At 36.5% G+C, this 20857-nt stretch overlaps 1 protein-coding gene across 1 annotated transcript in view; it reads left to right on the forward strand.

The window, feature by feature from the left end:
- Positions 1 to 5859, forward strand: part of LOC111156809 (sorting nexin 16) — a 40837-nt gene extending 34978 nt beyond the window's left edge. The window contains exons 6-8 of the mRNA XM_022517886.1: positions 3238 to 3374; positions 3896 to 4015; positions 4967 to 5859. Coding sequence (XP_022373594.1) covers positions 3238 to 3374; positions 3896 to 4015; positions 4967 to 5063 — 354 coding nt within the window. The 3' untranslated portion in view covers positions 5064 to 5859. The remainder of the gene's footprint in view (positions 1 to 3237; positions 3375 to 3895; positions 4016 to 4966) is intronic.
- The last annotated feature ends 14998 nt before the right edge of the window (positions 5860 to 20857 follow it).

The following is a 20857-nucleotide window of genomic DNA, read 5'->3' on the forward strand; positions in this document are numbered from 1 at the left end:
AAAAAATCTTAATAATATTGACTATACTTGTCATGTCTTGAGATTCTATTGTTTTGGCTCAGGTATACCTGATTTTTTTTTTAATAGTGGCTTTTAAAAAATATTTTCCAGTCATTTTACATGTTCATCTCTTATGGTCTTTATCTCATAATATGCTATCTGAAGTTTATGGAATTCTAATCATCTTTTCAGTGGATGATATCCAAGTGTGTTTTGTAATTTAGGTTATAAATTTGCCCTAATTAGAACCTTGTCTCCAAGAACACTGAACAGCCAAACTTGAGGGTATATCCTTCCATAGAAGTTTGTTTTATTCTGCAGGCATACCTTGAATATCATTGATCCTAGGCCATTTTTTATGCTAATTTCAAAGCTTGGGTATTTCTGACTGATTGTGAATAGTATAAATTCAAACCAAAATCCACATGAGGCATTGGCCCATAGTTACAGATTCTTCAGGGAAGACTTTACCTCTCCCACATAGAGGCCAAGATGAGACACACAATCTTCCTTGATGTATTCCAATGTTGATGAGTGACTTTTATTAATGGCTTTGCTCTTTAGAGTCCTTACTTTATTCCTAAGTATCTGATTTTTTGCCACTAGCCCTTAAAATGTGCCTGATTCATCTCTTATCCCATCTTGGTGTTTAAAGTTCAAAGTTACCAAAAGCAACCTCTCCTTACTCCTTTTTCACCCATTACCCAAAGCTATATTAGTGCAGATGCTGGTGGTACTTGTTTTCATTTCTCTTCGTTTTTGTTCCCGGAGACTTACCTCTGTTTCTTGCCCACATAGCTGTTTAAAAAAGTTGAATTTTTAGCTAGGTATTTTATAGCCAGAAGCCTTAGTTTGTCTGGTCACCCGTACTATTATCTATGGAAGTCATGTGTGGTTCATTTATTTTGTTTTTCTCTGTGTTCCTATGTTCTATTTGCATGATTGTTGAACACTGTTCAGTTTTTCTCATATGTGACTATACCCAGATTTTTAAATATGGGTATGTTTATAACATTCATCTTATGTCATTAGGTAAAAAAAAAATAAGCCACAGACTGATATATATTATATACTTCCATCTATATAAAGATAAATATTTGAGAAACTGAAAATAATTCAGTTGGGTGGAACATGGGTTATGTAGAGGACCAGACGAAAGGAAAGGTAAATACAGCAAGCTATGAAGTTGGGGTAAAAGGGATATGTCACATCATAAGGTACTTCATTTGCCTACATATATTTGGCCTTATTATTTAGGCAGTATTAAATCATAGGTAACATGATCAAATGTATTTTTAAGAAAGTCAACTGTATGGCGACTAACATAACAATTTAAAAAAAAAAAAGGAAGAAAGCCAACTTACATTGCCAAAGTAAACATAGGTGAGCCAATTAGTTTACTGGTGGTGTAGTTTGGTTAAGAACTGAAGACTGTAGAAATGAGAAAAAAATGACAAAAACATAAGAAGTGTTGATGAGGCAGTAGAGAATGAGGGTAAGGGAAAGGTGGAAAGACTGGGTTATCTTTGGGCCATAGAAATTAGGGGACTGGAGTTATCTAAGATGCCTGCTTGATGACTTTAATGATGAGACGGTAGAATAGATACTCCCTTGCGAACGCTATTTGACTTGCCATTGGTACATCTAGTTGAAGAGGACCAGCAGATATATGAATGATGTTTATGCACTCAGGAAATGTTGAGGGCTGAAGATCAATAACAACAACAAACCCATTAGAAATTGATAGCATATAGTGGAGATGAGAGCTGAAGTCTTAACAGTAAGTGCAATTGCCCAGGAATGACATATAGAGCAAGAGAATACATAACCAAGGGCAAAACTCTGATGAATGCCCACATGCAAAGAACAGATAAAAAGCTAAGAAGTAGCTGTCCAAGTTAAGAAGCAAACCATAAAGTTTCATGGAGGCCAATGAAAGAGATTCCATTAAATTAAAAAAAAAATTAAGTCAATAGTGACATGCAGTGAAGTCATTAAAACAACACTTTGGATTTGACAATTAGAAGGTCATTGTTTGCCTTTCCCTAGGCATAGTTGGTACAGAAAAAGAAAATGAAAATCCTCTAATTTAATGATTTTAGAAGTAAATGGGGGGCTAAATTTGGGTGATAAAAACCTTTTGTGATAAATTTTTTCATTTTGAAAGGAAGGAGGTGAGTTAATAGCTAGACAGACTCATGATTAAGAGGGAGGTGATGATTTTTCTTTATAGAGAAATTTTTAGGACTTGCTTAATCAACTTCAGTCAAGTTTATTAAGGAAATTTAGGGTCTAGTGGAGGGGGAAAGGTTGAAAATTTAAGACAAAGTGTATGTGGTTGAACACGCTTCCAGAGGAGGAAGATAGGTAGATAAGATAAAGAGTCTCATGTTCTTAAGGAAAAGAACAGGATGTGAAGGTAGCTGGGATTCAGGGAGTCAGTGATTTTTCTTCCCCCTGATACAGTAATCAAGATCATCTGCTGGGTTTGGAATCAGCAATAGTAACACATTGTAGGGGACCTACCAGGGGTGAAGTTCTGAAACAGTCATAGAGAAGACAGGACAGGGAGTGATAGATAACTAGGAATAATTAAAAGAATTGATCAGTAACGCTGAAAGCCTCATCAAAACAAGTGACCCACATTTTTTATGACATCATTTTTTATGGTAGAACAATTTTGTTTGTTTTATCTTTATTTCAGCAGTGTTTAGTAGGGATCCCGGGTATGAAGGATAACATATCAATTTTGAATGACTCTGGGAAAAGGAGAAGCAAGAGAAAAACAATGTTGAAAAAAGAACCCAACATTGTTTTGGTGTTGTGGAGGAGGTTGTTACAATAGTATTGCTGCTAAGCTAATACGAATGAATAGTCAGTTTTTCAAAAAAGTATATTCATCTAGGACTAGGCAAAAATAGATGAAGGAGAACAGAAACTTAAAACTTGGTCATTTTTTTCCCCCAGTTCTACTCTAGAGGGTTATCACATACTCATTTCAAGCACTGTGGCTTACTGATTAACAATTCTCAAGAAAGGGGACCTGTAGTTAGAAGTCCCGCTGGTAGGTGGCAGATAGCAAGACAGCAGAGACCGAAAAAGATGAGTAAAGGGAACAAATTGTTGGGGCTGCATACATATTATTTTGATTATGTTCTTTAACTCCTCAAATAAATGCTCTTGAGGAAGATACTGCATAAGTAATTTTTTTTCTGAATTTTTTTGTTTGTTTTTAAGGCTTTCTGTGAAACTTTAGAAGAGACAAACTACCGTTTTCAAAAAGAACTACTCGAAAAACAAAAAGAGGTGGAATCACTGAAGAAACTGCTGCATGAAAAGCAACTTCATATAGAAACTCTAGAGAGCAGAATCAGGTGTATTGTGATATTTACATTTTTAGCCTTACTCATTAAACTCTTAATACTCTGGGCTAAATGCCCTTTGTATTTTAGTATGATTTAGGAAATTTCTGATTCCAGAAGTCTTAGACTCTTGGTGTGATTTCTTATAGATTGGGAAAATTGCCTTTCGGTAAATTATTTAGGAGGTTGAACATTTGAAGGATGGGAAACATCAGAAATAACAAGTCTCTAGCTGTTCAAGATAAACATTATTCATTTTAACCTGTTTAAGTGGTATCTTTGTTTCTAGGCATTTCTACCAACTTTTACATACGAAAGTTGTAGTTTGTGTTCTTGTCAGCATATATTGAATTGACATTAAAATCATTTTACATTAATTATAAATACTAGTTTCTCTGTTGACTCCCAGAGTCAGCAATTTATTAGCTATATTAAGAATAGCTAAAGACTACTAAAGTTATGTGTATTTACAAAAATAAACTAATACATACTTTATTCGTAGAAAATAACTTGTTGCTCTAATTTACTTTCAGAACATTGTCTTTAGAACCTGAAGAGTCATTGCACGCATCAGAAACAGAAGGTGGACACATCCCAAAGGTGGAGTCCTCCTCACTTGAGGTTGATCAAGATGTTTTGCATGAGGAATCTAGGTAAATAATATTTGGCTTATTATCTGATTAATTAGAGGGAAATAGTAATACTGTATCAAGTTTGTTTTTTTTTTATGAACTCAGTGTTATTGTATCGTGAATCTGCTGAGCAAATAAAGACAGACTATTCGAAAGTCTAGGCTGTCCCTAAAAATGAATCTTTGGCATCTAGGCTGTAAATTATTACTTACTTTGAAGATATGTCTAAATTACCTATTCAGTTAATTCATTAATTTTATTAAGTTTAACAAATTAATCTCCCTCAGTCTTTTCCCATTCAAAAAGTGGGATACTATAATAGCAACAAGCCTGCCTACCTAACAGGAATGATGAAGATAGTATATTTGAAAGCACATAGAATATTTATTACTTATAAATCCAAAGTCATTATAAATACTTTAGTGGTAGCAGCTAAGCGTAATTATGAGAACAAATTTATGTTGGTAAAGGTCATTATAAATTGGATTTTTAGTGATAAATGGTAGTTGGGAGAGCTGAAAGACTCAAAAATATATCTCCATAGATGTTGTCTGGTAATAACAACTTAAAAATATAAAATTTCTTGGGGCACCTGGGTGGCTCAGTCCGTTAAGCAGCTGCTCTTGGCTCAGGTCATGATCCCAGAGTCCTGGAATCAAGCCCCATGTTGGGCTACTGGCTTAGTGGGGAGCCTGCTTCTCCCCCTCCAACTACCCCTGCTTGTGGTCTCTCTCTCTCTCTCTGTCAAATAAATAAATAAAATCGTTAAATATATATATGTATACAAATGTGTGTGTGTGTGGGTGTGTGTGTAATTTCTGATCAATTATTTAAATATTCTTTTCCATTAAATATTTTCACATTATAGTTTTTAAATAATCTTTCCATCAGATAAAAAAATTTTAAAGGTAATAGTGAAGTGAATTCGCATGTTTCTAATCTCTTTGTTGACATGTTTCTCTTTTCTTGCAGAACTGATGATAAGCCATGCTTAAGTTTTAATGAACCTGAAAATTCTGTATCAGACATAGAAGTTGCAGAAGTGGCATACAATGCTGAAGAAGACTAATACATGACAAGCAGTTCCTTCCATGTGTATGTTTCAGCAAATTTAGAATAGAATGGCAAATACTTAAAAAGAAAAAAGAGTGAAGCATTTACAGAAAACAGAAAGATTGCACATGTAAAAGTTTACATAAAGAAAAGTTTTTTAAGTTATTGGGATAAGGAATGTATTCACTGCTGCTTTAAATTGTCTTTTATCCAACCTTTGTATTTAATACACTAAAAAAAAAATTAAGTTTGAGTTCTGTTATCAAGACTCAATTCTTAAATAATGTGCATAAATTATTTTGGTATTTTGCCAATATGTTGCTCCAAAGTAATGTGTGTGTGCATACTCTTGTGTGTATGTGTGTGTGTTTGAGTTTGTGTTTAAAATGCCAATTTTATCAGTTAAATGGACATTAAATGCATGTTACTATCTGGTTGATATATACTTCTTTGTATCTATGACATGATATATTTTCATTAGTCGTTTAAATCAGTGGTAAAGATGAATTAAGTTTTAAATATCGATACATTTACCATCTGTAAATAAAAATTGCCTGTTTGCAATGTTACTGCTATTTAAAAAGAAGAAAACTTTCTAATACCAAAGGAAAACTATTTGAAAGAGCTATAATAACATAAAATAACATAGCTAAAGTGATAAAATAGCCTTGATTTTAAAAGCTGATACATTATCAGAGTACTATAATAAGTATCCTAGTTTATTATAATATGTTGTACTTGTTTATTTTCCACATAATCTTTATCTTAAATCTCTACCTATAGAATCAGTGAGTTTTCCTCTTTCAGAATACTACCTCTTTTTGCTAATCAAGGTATACTCTTTTGAAAATAAAGATTCTAAGCAAGTAGGGAGTTATAAAAAAAATACAAAATAAAAAGCCATATATACTATAAAGTTCCTTAACTACATTGACTCCTGGGATTGCATTTTTATTTCTGTATATGTGAATATGTTGCTATAATATATTAAGGCTGATTTTCCTTTTAATATATTTAGCCAAGTGATGCACTTTATGATAATTAAACTCCTTTGTGCCAAGTTTAATTGGTGAATTTCTTTAGTAAGTGGAGTTAGGAAAAAGAATTATGTAGTGCCTTCACTATTTAACTTTTTACACCAGTTTGCTAGGGTCTGTGAGTCAGCTTTATGAAAAAGTGTTTCTTTCAGATTGGCTTATAGTTTTCGAAAGTGCCTTGTTTCATTTTTACAACATGAAGTTTCTCATTTATTTTCTATTTCCAGTGCTTTGCATATTGCTGTTAATAAGTGTTGTGATTGTGCTAGCATTTTGAAATACTGCTCGGTATATTGAATTGCATGTGCTTTTTAAAAGCTGAGGGAAACTTACTGGGGAAATAGAATAACCATCTCCAGTTTTGTTTTCTTCACTATCTAAAAGTTTATCAGTATCTTGATGTACATACTAAAATGTAGTTGTTTAAAATCCTACTTCCATAGATTATGAGATCAAGTGGCTGTTGTTAACTTTTGATCTAAAAAGGACACTGTTTCTTACAAAGTACCAAAAATTTTAAAAGCCTTTGTCAAAATGCACAACTACGTTCTGTCTCAATATTTTCCACAAAGTACACCAGAAGTTTGTTTACTATCCTGGGAGAGAGACAGGAAGGATATAATAAACTCTTCTCTTTGTTCATTTCAAAATATTCTAGGCTTAAAAGGTTTAAAAAGAACAATCATTTAAATTAATTTCATTTTTAGTCTAATGATAAGATGATCTTTGCTAAATCCCAGATGTTATAATGCTACATACATGTCTGTTTTAAAGTGAACCATACACTTCTGAATCTGGCTTTTCAGAAGATTGTATGTAAAGTTTGGGATGGGTGAAGAAAACTTATTAATTAGATAAACCACTATTTATATTTAGAATTTACTTTTTTTACTTTTATGATGCATTTTATTCCTATTATTATATTCATTTAATAAATTATTTTCTCAGTACAGCAGTAGCTGTGTTGTTTAGATCTTGAATAGTGTTTTTCCCCTTCCATTTCAGTGTTCTCTCTATCCCTTACAATTATTGTAAATTTAATTATACTTAACTGCTCCATTTCACAGATATGGAATGAGTTTATGATCATTTTTTAGGTTTACACTTTATATTATGATCATTTTAAGTCTTTGTGAATAGGTGCACTGTGTTACAAATGTAACCAATATTAATAAAAAAAGTTGAACATAATTCAAACAGGAAACACTTCTGTGAATACTCTTTTAACCTTTTAAAAATTAACCTCGTGTGTAGGTAGTAAAACCATAAACCAGCATTTTAAAATGTGCTTTGTCTATTCTGAGAGTAGACATTTAAAGCACATTATTTAGGAAACCATGTTCCTCAGATAAATAATCTACGTAGTCTACTTCATCTGTTTTTGATATTAAAAGGGAACAGTGGCCTTACATCTAAAAATAATTTGTCTAGTTTTAAAACGGGTTTTATTACTTACGGGAAGAGAGGAGTTTGGGGATTATGTTAAAAACAAGCCTGTATTCTCAACTAGTAAAGAGAGGAATCCAAATTGTATCCTCTGGGAGATTTTCAAAAAGCTACATATTTGATCCACATTTTAGTTCTTCCAAAAGATAATAGAATTATCTTCACTGCATTGCAATTTGCTTCTGTGCTGTTGGCTTCTACTAGCAAAACAATCATCAGAAACTGCGTTTTCAACACATGTGTTTATTTTAAGGCTGATGCCTGCTACACCACAGTGTACCTTTATGAGGACTCATGAGAGAAAATTCTCTTAGGTCTCAGCAGCAGTAAAACCAGTGCTTTTCTTAAAGAATTTATCTGGTTTTTTGTTTTTGTTTTTGTTTTTCCTTAAAGACTATTACTGTCTTTCTCTTTTTTGATTTGTTTTTTTAGGCAAACTTCAGCCAAATTGTGTTCACCATGGCTACCATATAGAACCTCAGGAATTCTACTTTTGTGTAGCAAACATGACTTTATTTTTCTTATTTTCTCAACCCCAATTTTCCTCCCTATTTAAGGTCTCAATTAGAACACGTATGTTTTTGTTCTGATGAAGTCTCCATTCGAATGGTATTTTAGACTACATTAGGTAAAAACTTGCCATAGCCTGTACTAACACCATTACTGCACCATTAAGGATAGCAGTAATTACACAAAGATAAGTTATCTTCCCTTTCAGAGATCTTCTTAAGTAGGACCAGTGAATGTGGGATGCAAACTTAGAAATGTTAACTAGTGGTAAGCTATGGGTAGGTTCTTGGTCAAAATACAATATTGATAAACTCAGATTATGTGTTTAACCATAGCCTCAAATTAGAAGGCCCCACTTGCCAGTTCCTTGTGTATCATTGACAGAAAAGTAGAATAGTGTCATTAGCCCCACACAAAACAATAAACAATACAGCTAATGTATATTCAATAGCTGAAGTCAGTATTATATTGTAATAGGTACAGATAAGACTTGGTATAGAATTGCCTAATGAAATGTTTGCAGCCTAGCTAGTTGTAATCAAAAAAGTATTGGTTAGAAGCTGGTTAAAGTTCTTTGGTAAGGTGTGAAATGAAAAGCCCACCTTGGGGTGATTAAGCCCATACCTGGAGGATTATTTCTTAAAATTAGCTCACCTGCCAGTCGTTTTCCAGTAACCCTGTTTGGCAAATACCACCATTCACTGACTAGCCCAAAAGTTTCTTTACCCCCTTCAAAATGGGAATGGGATAAACTAAATAGTGTTTTCTCAGCTCCCCTTGCACCTAGGTTTGAGCCTGTGACAGGATTACGGCCATTGAGATGGATAGAAGTATGCTGATAGCTGCTGGAAAATCACTCGCTTTTCCTGTAAGAGGGTAAGTATGCTGCTCGTATGGCCTCTCCCCCTTCCTCTTGTTTTAATCTCAGGTAATATGCAGAGGAACTCTGGAAACCATCTTGCAGATACAAGGTGTGACAAGTCTGAGGGAAGAGTCAAGGGAATCACAGAGACTAGCCACTTGTGAAACTACTAAAAATTGTTTTTTTGTTCATTGTACCAAGATAAAAGCTATTTTTAATTTGAATTATAGGTTTAACTTTAGGGGGTAAAAGGCTTTCCAAACAAAAAGGCTTCTTCCTGCGATGGTACTATGTATTTTGTTAGTAAAGAAAAATAATCAGAGGAGAAACATTTTTTTCTTGAAAGCTAAAAGAGAACCATCTCTTAGACGTATCAAAGTTCGCTTACTCCTCAGACTCCTTCTGGCAAACCAAATATGAAGGAGAAAACAATCTATTCTACACATACGTATAGTCCACTCCACTGTAACAAAACCACAGACTGGATGGCTTAAACAACAGAAATTTATTTTCTCACAGCTCTGGAGACAGTGCCAAGATAAAGGTGCCAGCACGGTTGGTGTCTGGTGAGGATACTCTGGGTTACAGAGAACAAGCTCTCTGGTGTTTCTCATAAGGGCATTAATCCTGTTGGATCAGGACACCCCCCACCCCGCTTTGATCTCATTTAACCTTAATCACTTTCTTAGAGGACCCATTTCCAAATTTAGTCACACTAGGAGGTTAGTGCTTCAACATACGAATTTGAGGGAGGCACAGACATTCAGTACGTAACAGTATAGTATGGATTATCATTTAATGCTTACAAAGAGATTTCTCAGTTCAAAAAATCAAAGTAGATAGCCTATTTCATTTGTCCATTGAACAAACATTGACCATCTACCACATGTCAGCACTGGGTGATACAAATTGTTAAGCACATGATCCCTTCAAGAAGTTTAGACCAATACAGCTTTTTATACAGGCTGCTCTGTACAGCATTGTGGCAAGTGTGGTGGTAAGTGTGTTATTCGTGATGAATTATGGAAATGAGAAGGCTGGAAAAGAGGACAAATGTTGGTCAGCAGTAGAAATGTAGAGCATTAGCAGCTTCTCAAAAGCAGAAGGGTATATGCCAAGCAGATCGGCTTCAGCCCATGCAAGTGGCAAGGATCATTATTATCCCTGATTCTTTTTCCCTTACCCAGTGTATCACTTCTAGCTCCAAAGTAGAAGCCCACTCACCTGATGTGACAGGCCAAAGAAGGACACACAAACCACACTGCATACCTTCAACATTTTATTTTAACTTAATGCACATATATTCATTTGCCAAAGTTCAAACAGTGGTGCAAAGTCTATCTTTGGCACGTTTTTACTAATGAGTGCTCTGGTTTTCTCTCCTGCTAAGTCATACTCCTAAATGCATTTTCTGATCTCTAGCTTTAGTTTCTGTAGAGTGAAGGCATGAGATGTATATGAAGGAATCTGTGGCAGAAAGCATGATTTTTACTGTTGGGTTTTTTTTTTTTTTTCAGTCATGTACTCTCTTTCCAAACTGACCTAGTTTTCCCTAGAAATGATAATTTGTTCTCATATTGCATTATTTTTTATAATATTAATGATCTTATTTAAAATTTAATTTTAGGGGCACCTGGGTGGCTCAGTCAGTTAAGTGTCTGCCTTTGACTCAGGTCATAATCTTAGGGTCCTAGGACTGAGCCCCTTGTCAGGCTCCCTGCTCAGTGGGGAGCTTGCTTCTCCCTCTCCCTCTCCCTCTGCCCCTCCACCTGTTTGTGCTCTTTCTCTCTGTCTCAAATAAATAAAATCTTAAAAATAAAATTTTAAATATAGCTAGTATACACAAATTTGGAAGCAAACTGATGCTTAGAAATCACACAGTTCTCTTGGGAGGAAAGAGGGGTGTGCTGGTGTTCTAAGAAGAAACCAACTAGCCACAGGCATTCAGGTTGCCCTGGGTACCACTGAGCACATTTTATGCAGAAGATGCAGAACTTCAGCAGGTCAATTATGAATTGATCACCAGGATCTACCTTCCCCGCATCTACCTTCCCCCCTCTATAATCCAGTCTCCCACAGCAGCCATGGTTTTCTTTTTGAAAAACATAAATCACAACATGTTTTTCCTCTCCTTAGAAACTTTCAAAAGTTTCCCATCATGTTTAATATTACAACGTTCAGACTTCGTTACATGACGTTCCAATATGATTTCATTCTGCCAATTACTGTCCTTAATGGCCCCTTTTCTGTTCCTTGAGTCTAGTAAGGTCTTCTTCCTGGCCTGGCCTGTTTAGAATGCTCCTCCCAGAATCCTGGCAGGCTCTTCTCTTAAATCATAGGTTAAATATTACCTCTGTAGGCAACCTAAAACGGTATTCAAAACAATCACCTCCATCTTAGAGTTTTGTTGTGTTTTTTTTTTTAAGATTTTATTTATTTATTTTAGAGAGAAAGAGAGCACAACAGGAGGAGGGAGAGAATCCCAAAAGAACTCTGTACTGAGCATTGAGCCCCAGGTGGGACTCAATCTCACAACCCTGAGATCATGACCTGAGTGGAAACCAGGAGTTGGTCACTTAACCAACTGAGCAACCCAGGCACCCCTTAGATTTCTTAGTTACTTTTTTACTGTCTGCTTCACCTGTGTACTTCCCCAGCACATCCCCCAAAAAGCAAGGCTTTTTTCTTTTTTTCCCTGTAAGCCTTGCTCTCTCCCCCATCACCACCAAGCCTAGGAGAAGATCTGGCACATAAGAAAGGTTCAAAAATACTTAATGATTAAGATAGAAGCCTGAATTAGGGAAATATTAGAGAAAACAGAGGTATTTGAAATAAAATTGAGTCTTGGGGATTGATACTCTCTGGTTAGATTGATATGCTAATACCTGAGGAAGAGCGAGAAAACAGTGAAATTTAAGGAGGCGGGCAGTAGATTCAGTTTGGGACATGCTGGATTTGAAATACTATAGGCAATCCAAGGCAGTTGGATACAATTATCCAGAAATCAGGGCAGGTATTAAATATAATTGACCTGCTGAAGTTCTGCATCTTCTGCATAAAATGTGCTCAATGGTACCCAGGGCAACCTGAATGCCTGTGGCTAGTTGGTTTCTTCTTAGAACACCTGCACACCCTTCTTTCCTCCTAAGAGAACTGTGTGATTTCTAAGCATCAGTTTGCTTCCAAATTTGTGTATGCTAACTGTATTTAAAATTTTATTTTATTTTTATTAATTTTGTTAATAAAATTGCTTGTTCTCCATATCCCTTGTCCATAATACAGTGGTCTAAAACCTGTTAAGGACTCACATTAGCACTACCGAAATGAAGAAGACCAACAATGCAGGACTTCAAATGTACCATGGTGACAAGTGTTATGGAAATATGTCTGATGGGCCCAGGTGTCTCATTCTGTTAATTTGTTTTTCATTCCATAAGTAATTTGTCATCAGAGAAGATTATGTTTTTCTTCTTCCCATAGAGGAGATATAAAAATAGCATAATATCACAAAGTTTGTCTTTTCTTATTTAATATTTAGTATTTAAAGCAAAGTTTAAGAAAAAGAAGAAAGATAGACAATAGAATGGAAAACTTTTATTACACTAGTAATCAAAGAAATATAGTTGCCATATAGTAGTTTCACTAGAGTATGGAGAAATGAAATCTGCATTGTTGGTGGAAGTATAAATTTGTTTAAGAGTATTTCTGGAGCAAATTTGGCTACATACAACAAAACCATTAAAAATGTTTATAGCCTTCAACCTAGCATTTATGCTTCTAGAAACTTCAACTAAAGAAATATATGCAATGTGTAAAGATCTGCTCAAAAGATGTGCATCACATTTATCACAAACAATTTAACCAAAGTTTCTAGTGCTAAGGGGATTTGTTAAATATTTATGACATAAAAAAAAAAGGAGACTCTCTTGTATTCAATAAAGTGATGTTGCCAAGAAGATTTAAAGATGGTCATGATATGCCACTAATTGAAAGAAGCCAGTTACAAAACAGAATGATCTCACTTTTTATAAGTAAAAAGTAACGCATTTATGCATCTGTATACAGAAAAAATACAGCAAATTGACAGCCATGGTTAACTACTTGATGGAATTATGAAGGAACTTTGTTTTCATGAATCTCTGAATTTTCTACAAGCATGTATTACTTTGTAATTTTTTAAATTATTTTTAAATTAACTAACATGTCTTGCCCTACCATCTACTCTCTGTTTGACTTGTGGCAAATTCCTCAACCTGTCTCCTGAAAGAAAAAGATAATGTGATCCCAAGTACAGCATTGTTGTGGTCCAAATGGAGTAGTTAAGTGCTAACTACAGTCTGTCGCATTGTAAGCACTCATAAATGAGCAGAAGCTGATATCCAGCCTCCTGCCCAAAATACCATCACCCACTGGCCATTCAGGAATCCATCTGGAACCTAAAATACTGAAGAAATCTTTTATTAAAAATGACTTTAGTGGACAGAATTCATTAACCATGTTATTCCATCATCTACCCTATATTTTATTTATTTTTTAAAGATTTATTTATTTTAGAGAGAGAGTGAGGGGAGGAGGGATAGAGGAAGAGAGAGAATCTCCAGCACACCCCTCCCTGAGTGCAGAGCCCTACGCAGAGCTTGATCCCACAACCCATGAGATCACGACCCGAACCAAAACCAAGAGTCAGATGCTCCACCAACTGAGCCACCCGGGGACCGCATACCCTAGATTTTAAATCTGGAAGATTTAAAGATTAATGGCAGCTTATCAATCTAAATTTAAAATGCCTTTTAGATCAATCCATAAGAAATTTATATAATGTCTGCAGAAGGACAAAATCGTTTTGAACTGGGAGTTAAACAATAATGTAATAACATTTCTCTAGACACACAGTTGAGGGAAGCAGTTTAATTGGTGGCGAAAGGTAAGTGGAGATTTCTGTAAGGTATCTAATGGGAGACTGCAAAGTGAGCCAGGCCAAGCACAAAGAGACAACACAGTTTTGAAGTCTGCCAAAAAATGACAACTCTGACCACCTCGACAAAACAGGCCAACAAACAGTGCAAAAGTTTGACACTGTAAGGATATGTGAGGAAGGAGATGGCTCCCCGCATTCTCCCCAGCAGCTCATGAAAGCCAGCCTCCTACATGGCGGTTCCTAGAAATCACTGGCCGCCTGTGCCTTCTATGCCACCAGGCTGCAGTGGGACCCTGTCACGCCATGAAGGTCTAACTCAGGCCATATAAGGAAATTCCTTGCAATTCTGAAACACCTGACAATTCTGTTTTTTAAGTGTCTTCTTACATGCAGCAGGCCAAGTCATGGCCTGCTTGGCCCTGGCTCATAAGAAGGAGGCTGGCACGGAATTTCTTTGTTTAGCCTAAGTCTATCAATCACCAGTTCTAATCTTGTTAATCAAAATAAGATCTGTTTTTGCCTAAAACAGAATAATGTTTTAACTGTGGTAACTAGATAGGAATTAGAAAACATAGGAAGGAGTGAGCATTGGTTTACACGTGTAAACAAATGATTTCTACACATCTACACATCTACTACTACTAAACACAGAAGTTCCCTGAGACAAGGACCATACTTGTTCTTCCTTCTAACTCTTTACTGTATCTAGTGTACAACCCAGCACACAGAAGATGCCCACAGTTGGATTAATTGAAGTATGCATGTAAAAGAAGACAAAGCAACAAGAGCGCATGGGCTCAAACCCCCGTGGGCAGAAAGCTGAGCAGAGTGGGCTAGATGCACGGGGTAGACAGAAGCAGCCAGGCACTTCATTTGGGACGTCCATAATGTCCATAATGTAGTACGTGTCAGACCTCTGCCCTTCGGATACTCAGCCAATGATTAATTTAATTGGGTCTTGGAGAAGTTGGTTTTATAATATGTGAACAACTTTATGTTCAAAATAAGACTTCAACTGTATGTACCAAAAGAGAAATACATTTAAGAACATCTTTCATTTTTTAAGCCAGATAATACATGAATTCCTCAATAAAAGCTGACATAGCTTCATAGATATATATATATTTACAATGCCTTCCTCAAAATATTTTTTTAAGAATCTATAAACAATGAATCTTGGAACACTGAAAAAAGAAAAAAAATAAGTAAATAAATAAATACACGCCTTAAAAAACAAATGTTGGGTTTTACTTTTCTGAGCATTTTGTATCTATGAAACTTTTCCTAATTTTCTCCAGTTCTTAGAGCCCCAGAACTTTCCAAGTTCACTTGCTTCTTACTTCCAGTTCCAGTTAAGAATATAACTTAAAATTGAACAGACCTGTGTTTGAGTTTTGGTTCTGCTTCTTTACCAAGTGGGGTGGATTATTTCGCTTCTCTGAGCCTTGGTGCTCATATAAAACGAAGATAATAACAGGGCTCACCGGTTTGGTATGCTGGAAGAAGCACCTGTGAAAGCAGGTGCCAACTGCTCAAACATTTGAGGCCTTGCCCTCGGTTACCCAACGCTTTGTCGTCTGTATACACACAGGCATTTAATCAGCAGGCATCGTCAGCTGCCTACTGCGTGGAAGGGCACGTGCTTGACATGCGCTGCAATGAACAAGTCTCTTGGTGACCCAGCTCTTTGTGTGGCCTTCCTCCTGGGATGCCTGGGAGGTTAGACCCATAGTGGCTGGTACATTCCTCCCGCAGAGTACTTACTACTTCGTATTGTCCTCCTTTGTTTTCAGTCCCTCCACCACACAGACTTGAAGCAGCCCTTGACTGCTTATGCCATAGTGCTGGGATATACATGCCAGGGGCTCAGTATATTTGTTGCACATGAATGGATTATGACCAACCTTGGAAATAACATTTTGAGGTATTTGGAACTCTTAACTCCCGGTCAATTAATACTTTGTAGACTACTCACATGTCATATGGACCCAGGGTGATCTATTCTAACTAGGAGTACTTTAGAAATCAGCTGGTCCAAACAGCCTCAAGCACGAAGCCCCTTCATAGAAAGTCTGCTGTGCCCACAGAAGCAACAGTGATCAGGAAGGCTCTCTGCATGGTGGTAGGGTGACAGTTTGCAGAGAGACTCAGCTTCCTTGGACCCAAATCCTAGAACTTGTATGCCTGAAAACACATCAAGTCTTCTGCTCCAAACCTCTCGTCTGGCAGATGAAGCCTCAACCCAGAAAAATTACAGGAATACAGTAAGCAAGTGGTGGAGCTTCATGGAAAGAAGTCTCTGTGGCACTCACTATAGTGTTTCTCTCTCCTAGGTTTGGTTATATCCATAAAGACTTCATGAATGATGTTTCATAGCCTTATCTGTGAATTCTTCTTCTCCACAGCCAGTGAAGCGAGAGTTCTCAGTTTTGTCCCTGAGCACAGGTACCAGTTCTCCCTCTTGGGCTGAGGTTGACAAAGGTTGTTAATGAAGAAGGGTCACGAGTCACCCTTTAATACCAACAGCCAGGATGAAGGACTTTTGACATGAACCTAGCTACATGCATCATACCCACTTCTCCGAAGTCTTTGAAGACCGCTGCCCCTTCTGATGCCTGGAACCTCATGAGGAGAACTGTTCCTCTGAAGTAATGGAGAGGTGAGCCCCCTCAGTCGCGGCTACAATCCTGCAGTCTTTTTCTCTGCCAATGAGCAGTGAAACACTTCCCTCTGAGGCTGCTTGTTAGAGAAGTGATCTCTCTTGTATGTGTATGGCTGAGCAAGGTTGCTGGGTCCTATCAATTCCGTGAGTAAACCAAAGTATCTCCTGAGGGTCAGCTCAGGCCTCACCGCCACCCTGATCCATCTGTCGCCCCGGGCAACGTCTCCCGACCGGTCTGCAAGATGCATTGGAGCGTGAGATGAAACAAAAGCAAGGATTCCAAAGATCACTTACTTTCAGTGAAACCATATGGCCTGTCTTGTTGCCTAGTGTATAAAGAACCATTTCTATTTCTAATGTTTCAATTAATAAAATCCAAACTGCTATCAATTTCCCACAAACGGAGCCTCCTGCGGCCGATTTCAGCAGGTGCCTAGTCTTCGCTTTTCCGATGAGCTTAGAGTGCCGCCTAGTGGGAAGGATGTGTAGTAGCACTTGATTACATACTCCTTAGAGGAGATGGCAGGAACGCAACAAATTGAAAATCCCAACAGTCTCAGAACTTGACTGCTGTTTTACGGATTTGTCAGCCCTAACGGAGATATATTTCAAGATTTATCTCGACTGACTGACTACATCATTTAAGAAAGTGCGTTACCTGTATGAGGGTATTCACCTAACCAGGTCTCAACTAACCTAAATAGGATTGTATTTCATTTACCATAGAATATTTTAGTATTTTTTTCTATTTAACTCCATAAGGAAGGAACATGAAATTGATCCATGCCTTACCCATTTTTTTTTAAATCTGAAATGCTAAAAAGTAATCATCAGCTAAAAAGTCATTATCGGGACACCTGGAATCAGTTAAGTGTCCGCCTTCAGTTCAGGTCATGATCCCAAGGTCCTGGAATGGAATTCGGTATCAAGCTCTTTGGTCGGTGGGGAACCTGCTTCTCCCTCTGCTTCAACTCTCTAGTAGTAGAAGTAGTAGTAGAAGTAGAAGAGTAGTAGTAGAAACCCCTGCTTGCGCTTTCTCTCTCTCTGACAAATAAATAAAATCTTAAAAATTAGTAAAAATAAAAAGCCATTATCAAATTTTAGTGACATTTTTATTTATTCAGTTCTGTTATTTTACCTATTTAACATGGGATGCCAACTACACAACACTGATAGGTGCCTGTTTCTTTAGGTTTTTAATAATTCTGTACCAGAACTCATCCCTACATTTTCATTTTCTCATGTGCTCTTTATTCCTTTACAAAACATTTTCTCGTTTTTTATTTTTTTAACCTCAGTTTTCTAAAAGTGGTATGTCTGATTTGTTGTCACCTTATTTAAAAAGACTTTTTTCTCTTACTCCATATCTTCCTTTTGAGGAGGAGTTTTATAATCTGAGAGCAGTAGTTTTGTTCAAATAATTAAAAGATGGAAAGCTGCTATTTAACTAGATAAAAATGGAACATTTTCCCATACTGTGAAAACATATCACAGAAGCTAGAAAACCTCCTGGATTTTCTATATTTATCCCACTCCTTCCTCAGTTGAATTCCGCTCACTGGAGGTTAGCATTCCTCTTCTCTCTACATCTGCAATTTTTTTACTCCAAACTCTGACTCTTCTACAGATTATCTTTTGCTTTATAGCCCTCTAATGATCAAGTGGCTCCAAACACCTCAATTTTGATGTCCAAAGCCAAAATGATCCTTTTCTTCCCCAATTCCCACCCCAGGTCTTCTCCTTTCCTGATATTCCTTATCCCATAGAAAATGGAACAACTATATGCCAAATTATTCAAACAAGACATCAAGGAATATCTATGACTCCTTGGTCCCGTTTGACCTTCCTCTATATGCAAACTCCATTGCCATGCTCTCAGCTCATGCTGGCCTCTCAGTAAACCTAATGTCCCACAGAGTGACTTTTTTTTTTTTAAGATTTTATTTATTTATTTGAGAGAGGATGAGAGAGAGCATGAGAGGGAGTTGGGTCAGAGGGAGAAGCAGACTCCCGTTGAGTAGGGAGCCCAATGCAGGACTCAATTCTGGGACTCCAGGATCATGACCTGAGCCGAAGACAGTCTCTTAGACTGTCTTAGACTTAGACAACTGAGCCACCCACGTGCCCTGAGTATGTAACTCTTGATCTCAGGGTCATGAGTTTGATCCCCATGTTGGGTGTAAAGATTACGAAAAAAAATAAACAAACTTAAAAAAAGAAAATGATCCTGGGTCTACAGGCAGTGTCTCCATCACACATTTAGCTTCCCTGCACTTTAAAATCTGCCCTGGGTGACTTCAAGCACCACAGCCACCTGAAGCCTGTGGCTACAGCAGAGCTCTAGAGCCTGTCAACAAACATTATCAGGTAAAACAGCTCAAAATCCTTCTTAACTTTAATTTTAAGATATGATCCTGAACTCTTCCATCTTGACTAAGAACTAAGCTACAGAAGGGCTAAATTTTCAAATAGGAACTTAGGGGAACATTCTTACAAGTATTTGGACTGTTATTGGCTTCATCTTTTTGGCTGAAGTTTGCTTTCTTTCTCTGAAAAAAGGAGTGTTCTTTTTAAGAAACTATCAGATAAAAAGAATAAATAGATAAATAAGTTTCAAGAATGCTATCTGGCTCAGTTTCCTAGGAGCTCCTTGCAAAGTTGTAGACATCTGCGATTTTTCATTATCTAAATTAAAATAAACTTCTAGGAGAAATACCAGTAAAGAGTCTAATGTTCTACTCTGAAGTGCTCACCCCCCGCCCCCGTCACACTCTGGCTCTCTGCTGCCCTCTACAGCCAAGGAAAGGCAAGGAATGGTCCCTTAGGTTCTACTACTGGCTCAGAACTATTTCCTCAAGGATTTTATGCCTGTGTGTGTCATCTTGTGAGGGAAGGGCTAGTATCAGCAGAGATGTAGGGAAGCGGTTGAGGAGATAGGTATTAAACTAAAGGAGACCTAAATTCAAATTCTTAATTTTAATTTAGCAATTGTGTGGCCTCAGGAAGTTGCTTAATGTCTTTGAGCCCCTTTCAATCTATTAATGGCTACTCATTTTATTACCTACTATATTAAAACCAATTTCATAACCATGTTTTACAAACTAAATAAAATATTAAATAAGACCCTTTGCACTTATTTGGCATGTGGATAGCATATGACAGATGGTGAGATTTGTTACTTAAGATACCTCTGTTGTTCTGAGAATTGACAAGAGCATGAAGAAAGCATTTGTTAAGCATTAACTTTGTGCCAAGTACTGCACTGGCTTTACACTCATATTCCCATTTTATTCTCATGACAATCTGATGAGATTAAGGTAGTATTCCTATTATTTCATGAAAGAATTTCAGCCTCAGAAAGATTAAGAAACTTTCCAAAGGTCACACTGCTGGACTGTGACCTACCTAAGAGCAGGATCTGTATCTTGTTTAAATTCCCATCATCTGTCGTTGAGTAGTCTTTGGTGAATGAACACAAGAACAAATGGATGAATGAATTGGGCAACATATAAATGAAATATAAGCCTTTTTTTTCCCAGGTAGTACAGACTTTACACATGTCACACTCAAAGAAACAAGTCTTAGTGAAATATTAAGAAATCATATAGATTGTTAGTATGGATTCATAAAATGTACAGAGTGTTACACACCACTTTATGCTAAATATGTTAGTTCACACAACGCATTTCAGTTCCAAATGTTTCAGGAAATCTGTGGCCAATTATTAGCTGACCACTACATGGGATAGAGGCTTCAAGGGACACACACATCTAAGAATACAGACTTCATAAAATTAGTTCAGAAAAGTAACTAAAAAAGTACAAGAATCAACCCACAACAAACACTGAGTGGATTATACTATTCAAATATATAATATTCAAAATGTCCCGTTTTCAACAAAAAATTATGACACACACAAAGAAACAAAAAAGTATGGTCCACACACAGGAAAAGAAAAACAAAACCACAAGAGTATAGAATAGAAACTATGCTTTAAAAAGCCCAGATATTAAACTTACTAGATGAAGACTTTAAATTTGCTATTTTAAATATGCTCAAAGAGCTAAAACAAACAATTTCTAAAGAACTAAAGGAAATGATTAAACTCTCCAGTTCAAAGGGAGAGATTGCTGAATAGATTTTTGAAAGACATGCTGTCTACAAAAGACTCACTTTAGATTCAAGCACAGATATAGACTGAGAATTAAAAGATGAAAAAAGATATTTCGTGCAAACTATAACCAAAAGAGATCTGGAGTAGCTATATTAATATCAAACAAAGTGAGCTATAACACAAAGATGTCAATACTGAAGAGATGGCAGGAAAACCAGAGGAAATCTCGAACTTGTACTTGACTGGAGCTTGAGCTAGAGC

Source organism: Enhydra lutris, unplaced genomic scaffold, assembly GCF_002288905.1.
Source record: "Enhydra lutris kenyoni isolate GAN:26980312 unplaced genomic scaffold, ASM228890v2 scaffoldscaffold49, whole genome shotgun sequence".
NCBI classification, from domain to species: domain Eukaryota; kingdom Metazoa; phylum Chordata; class Mammalia; order Carnivora; family Mustelidae; genus Enhydra; species Enhydra lutris.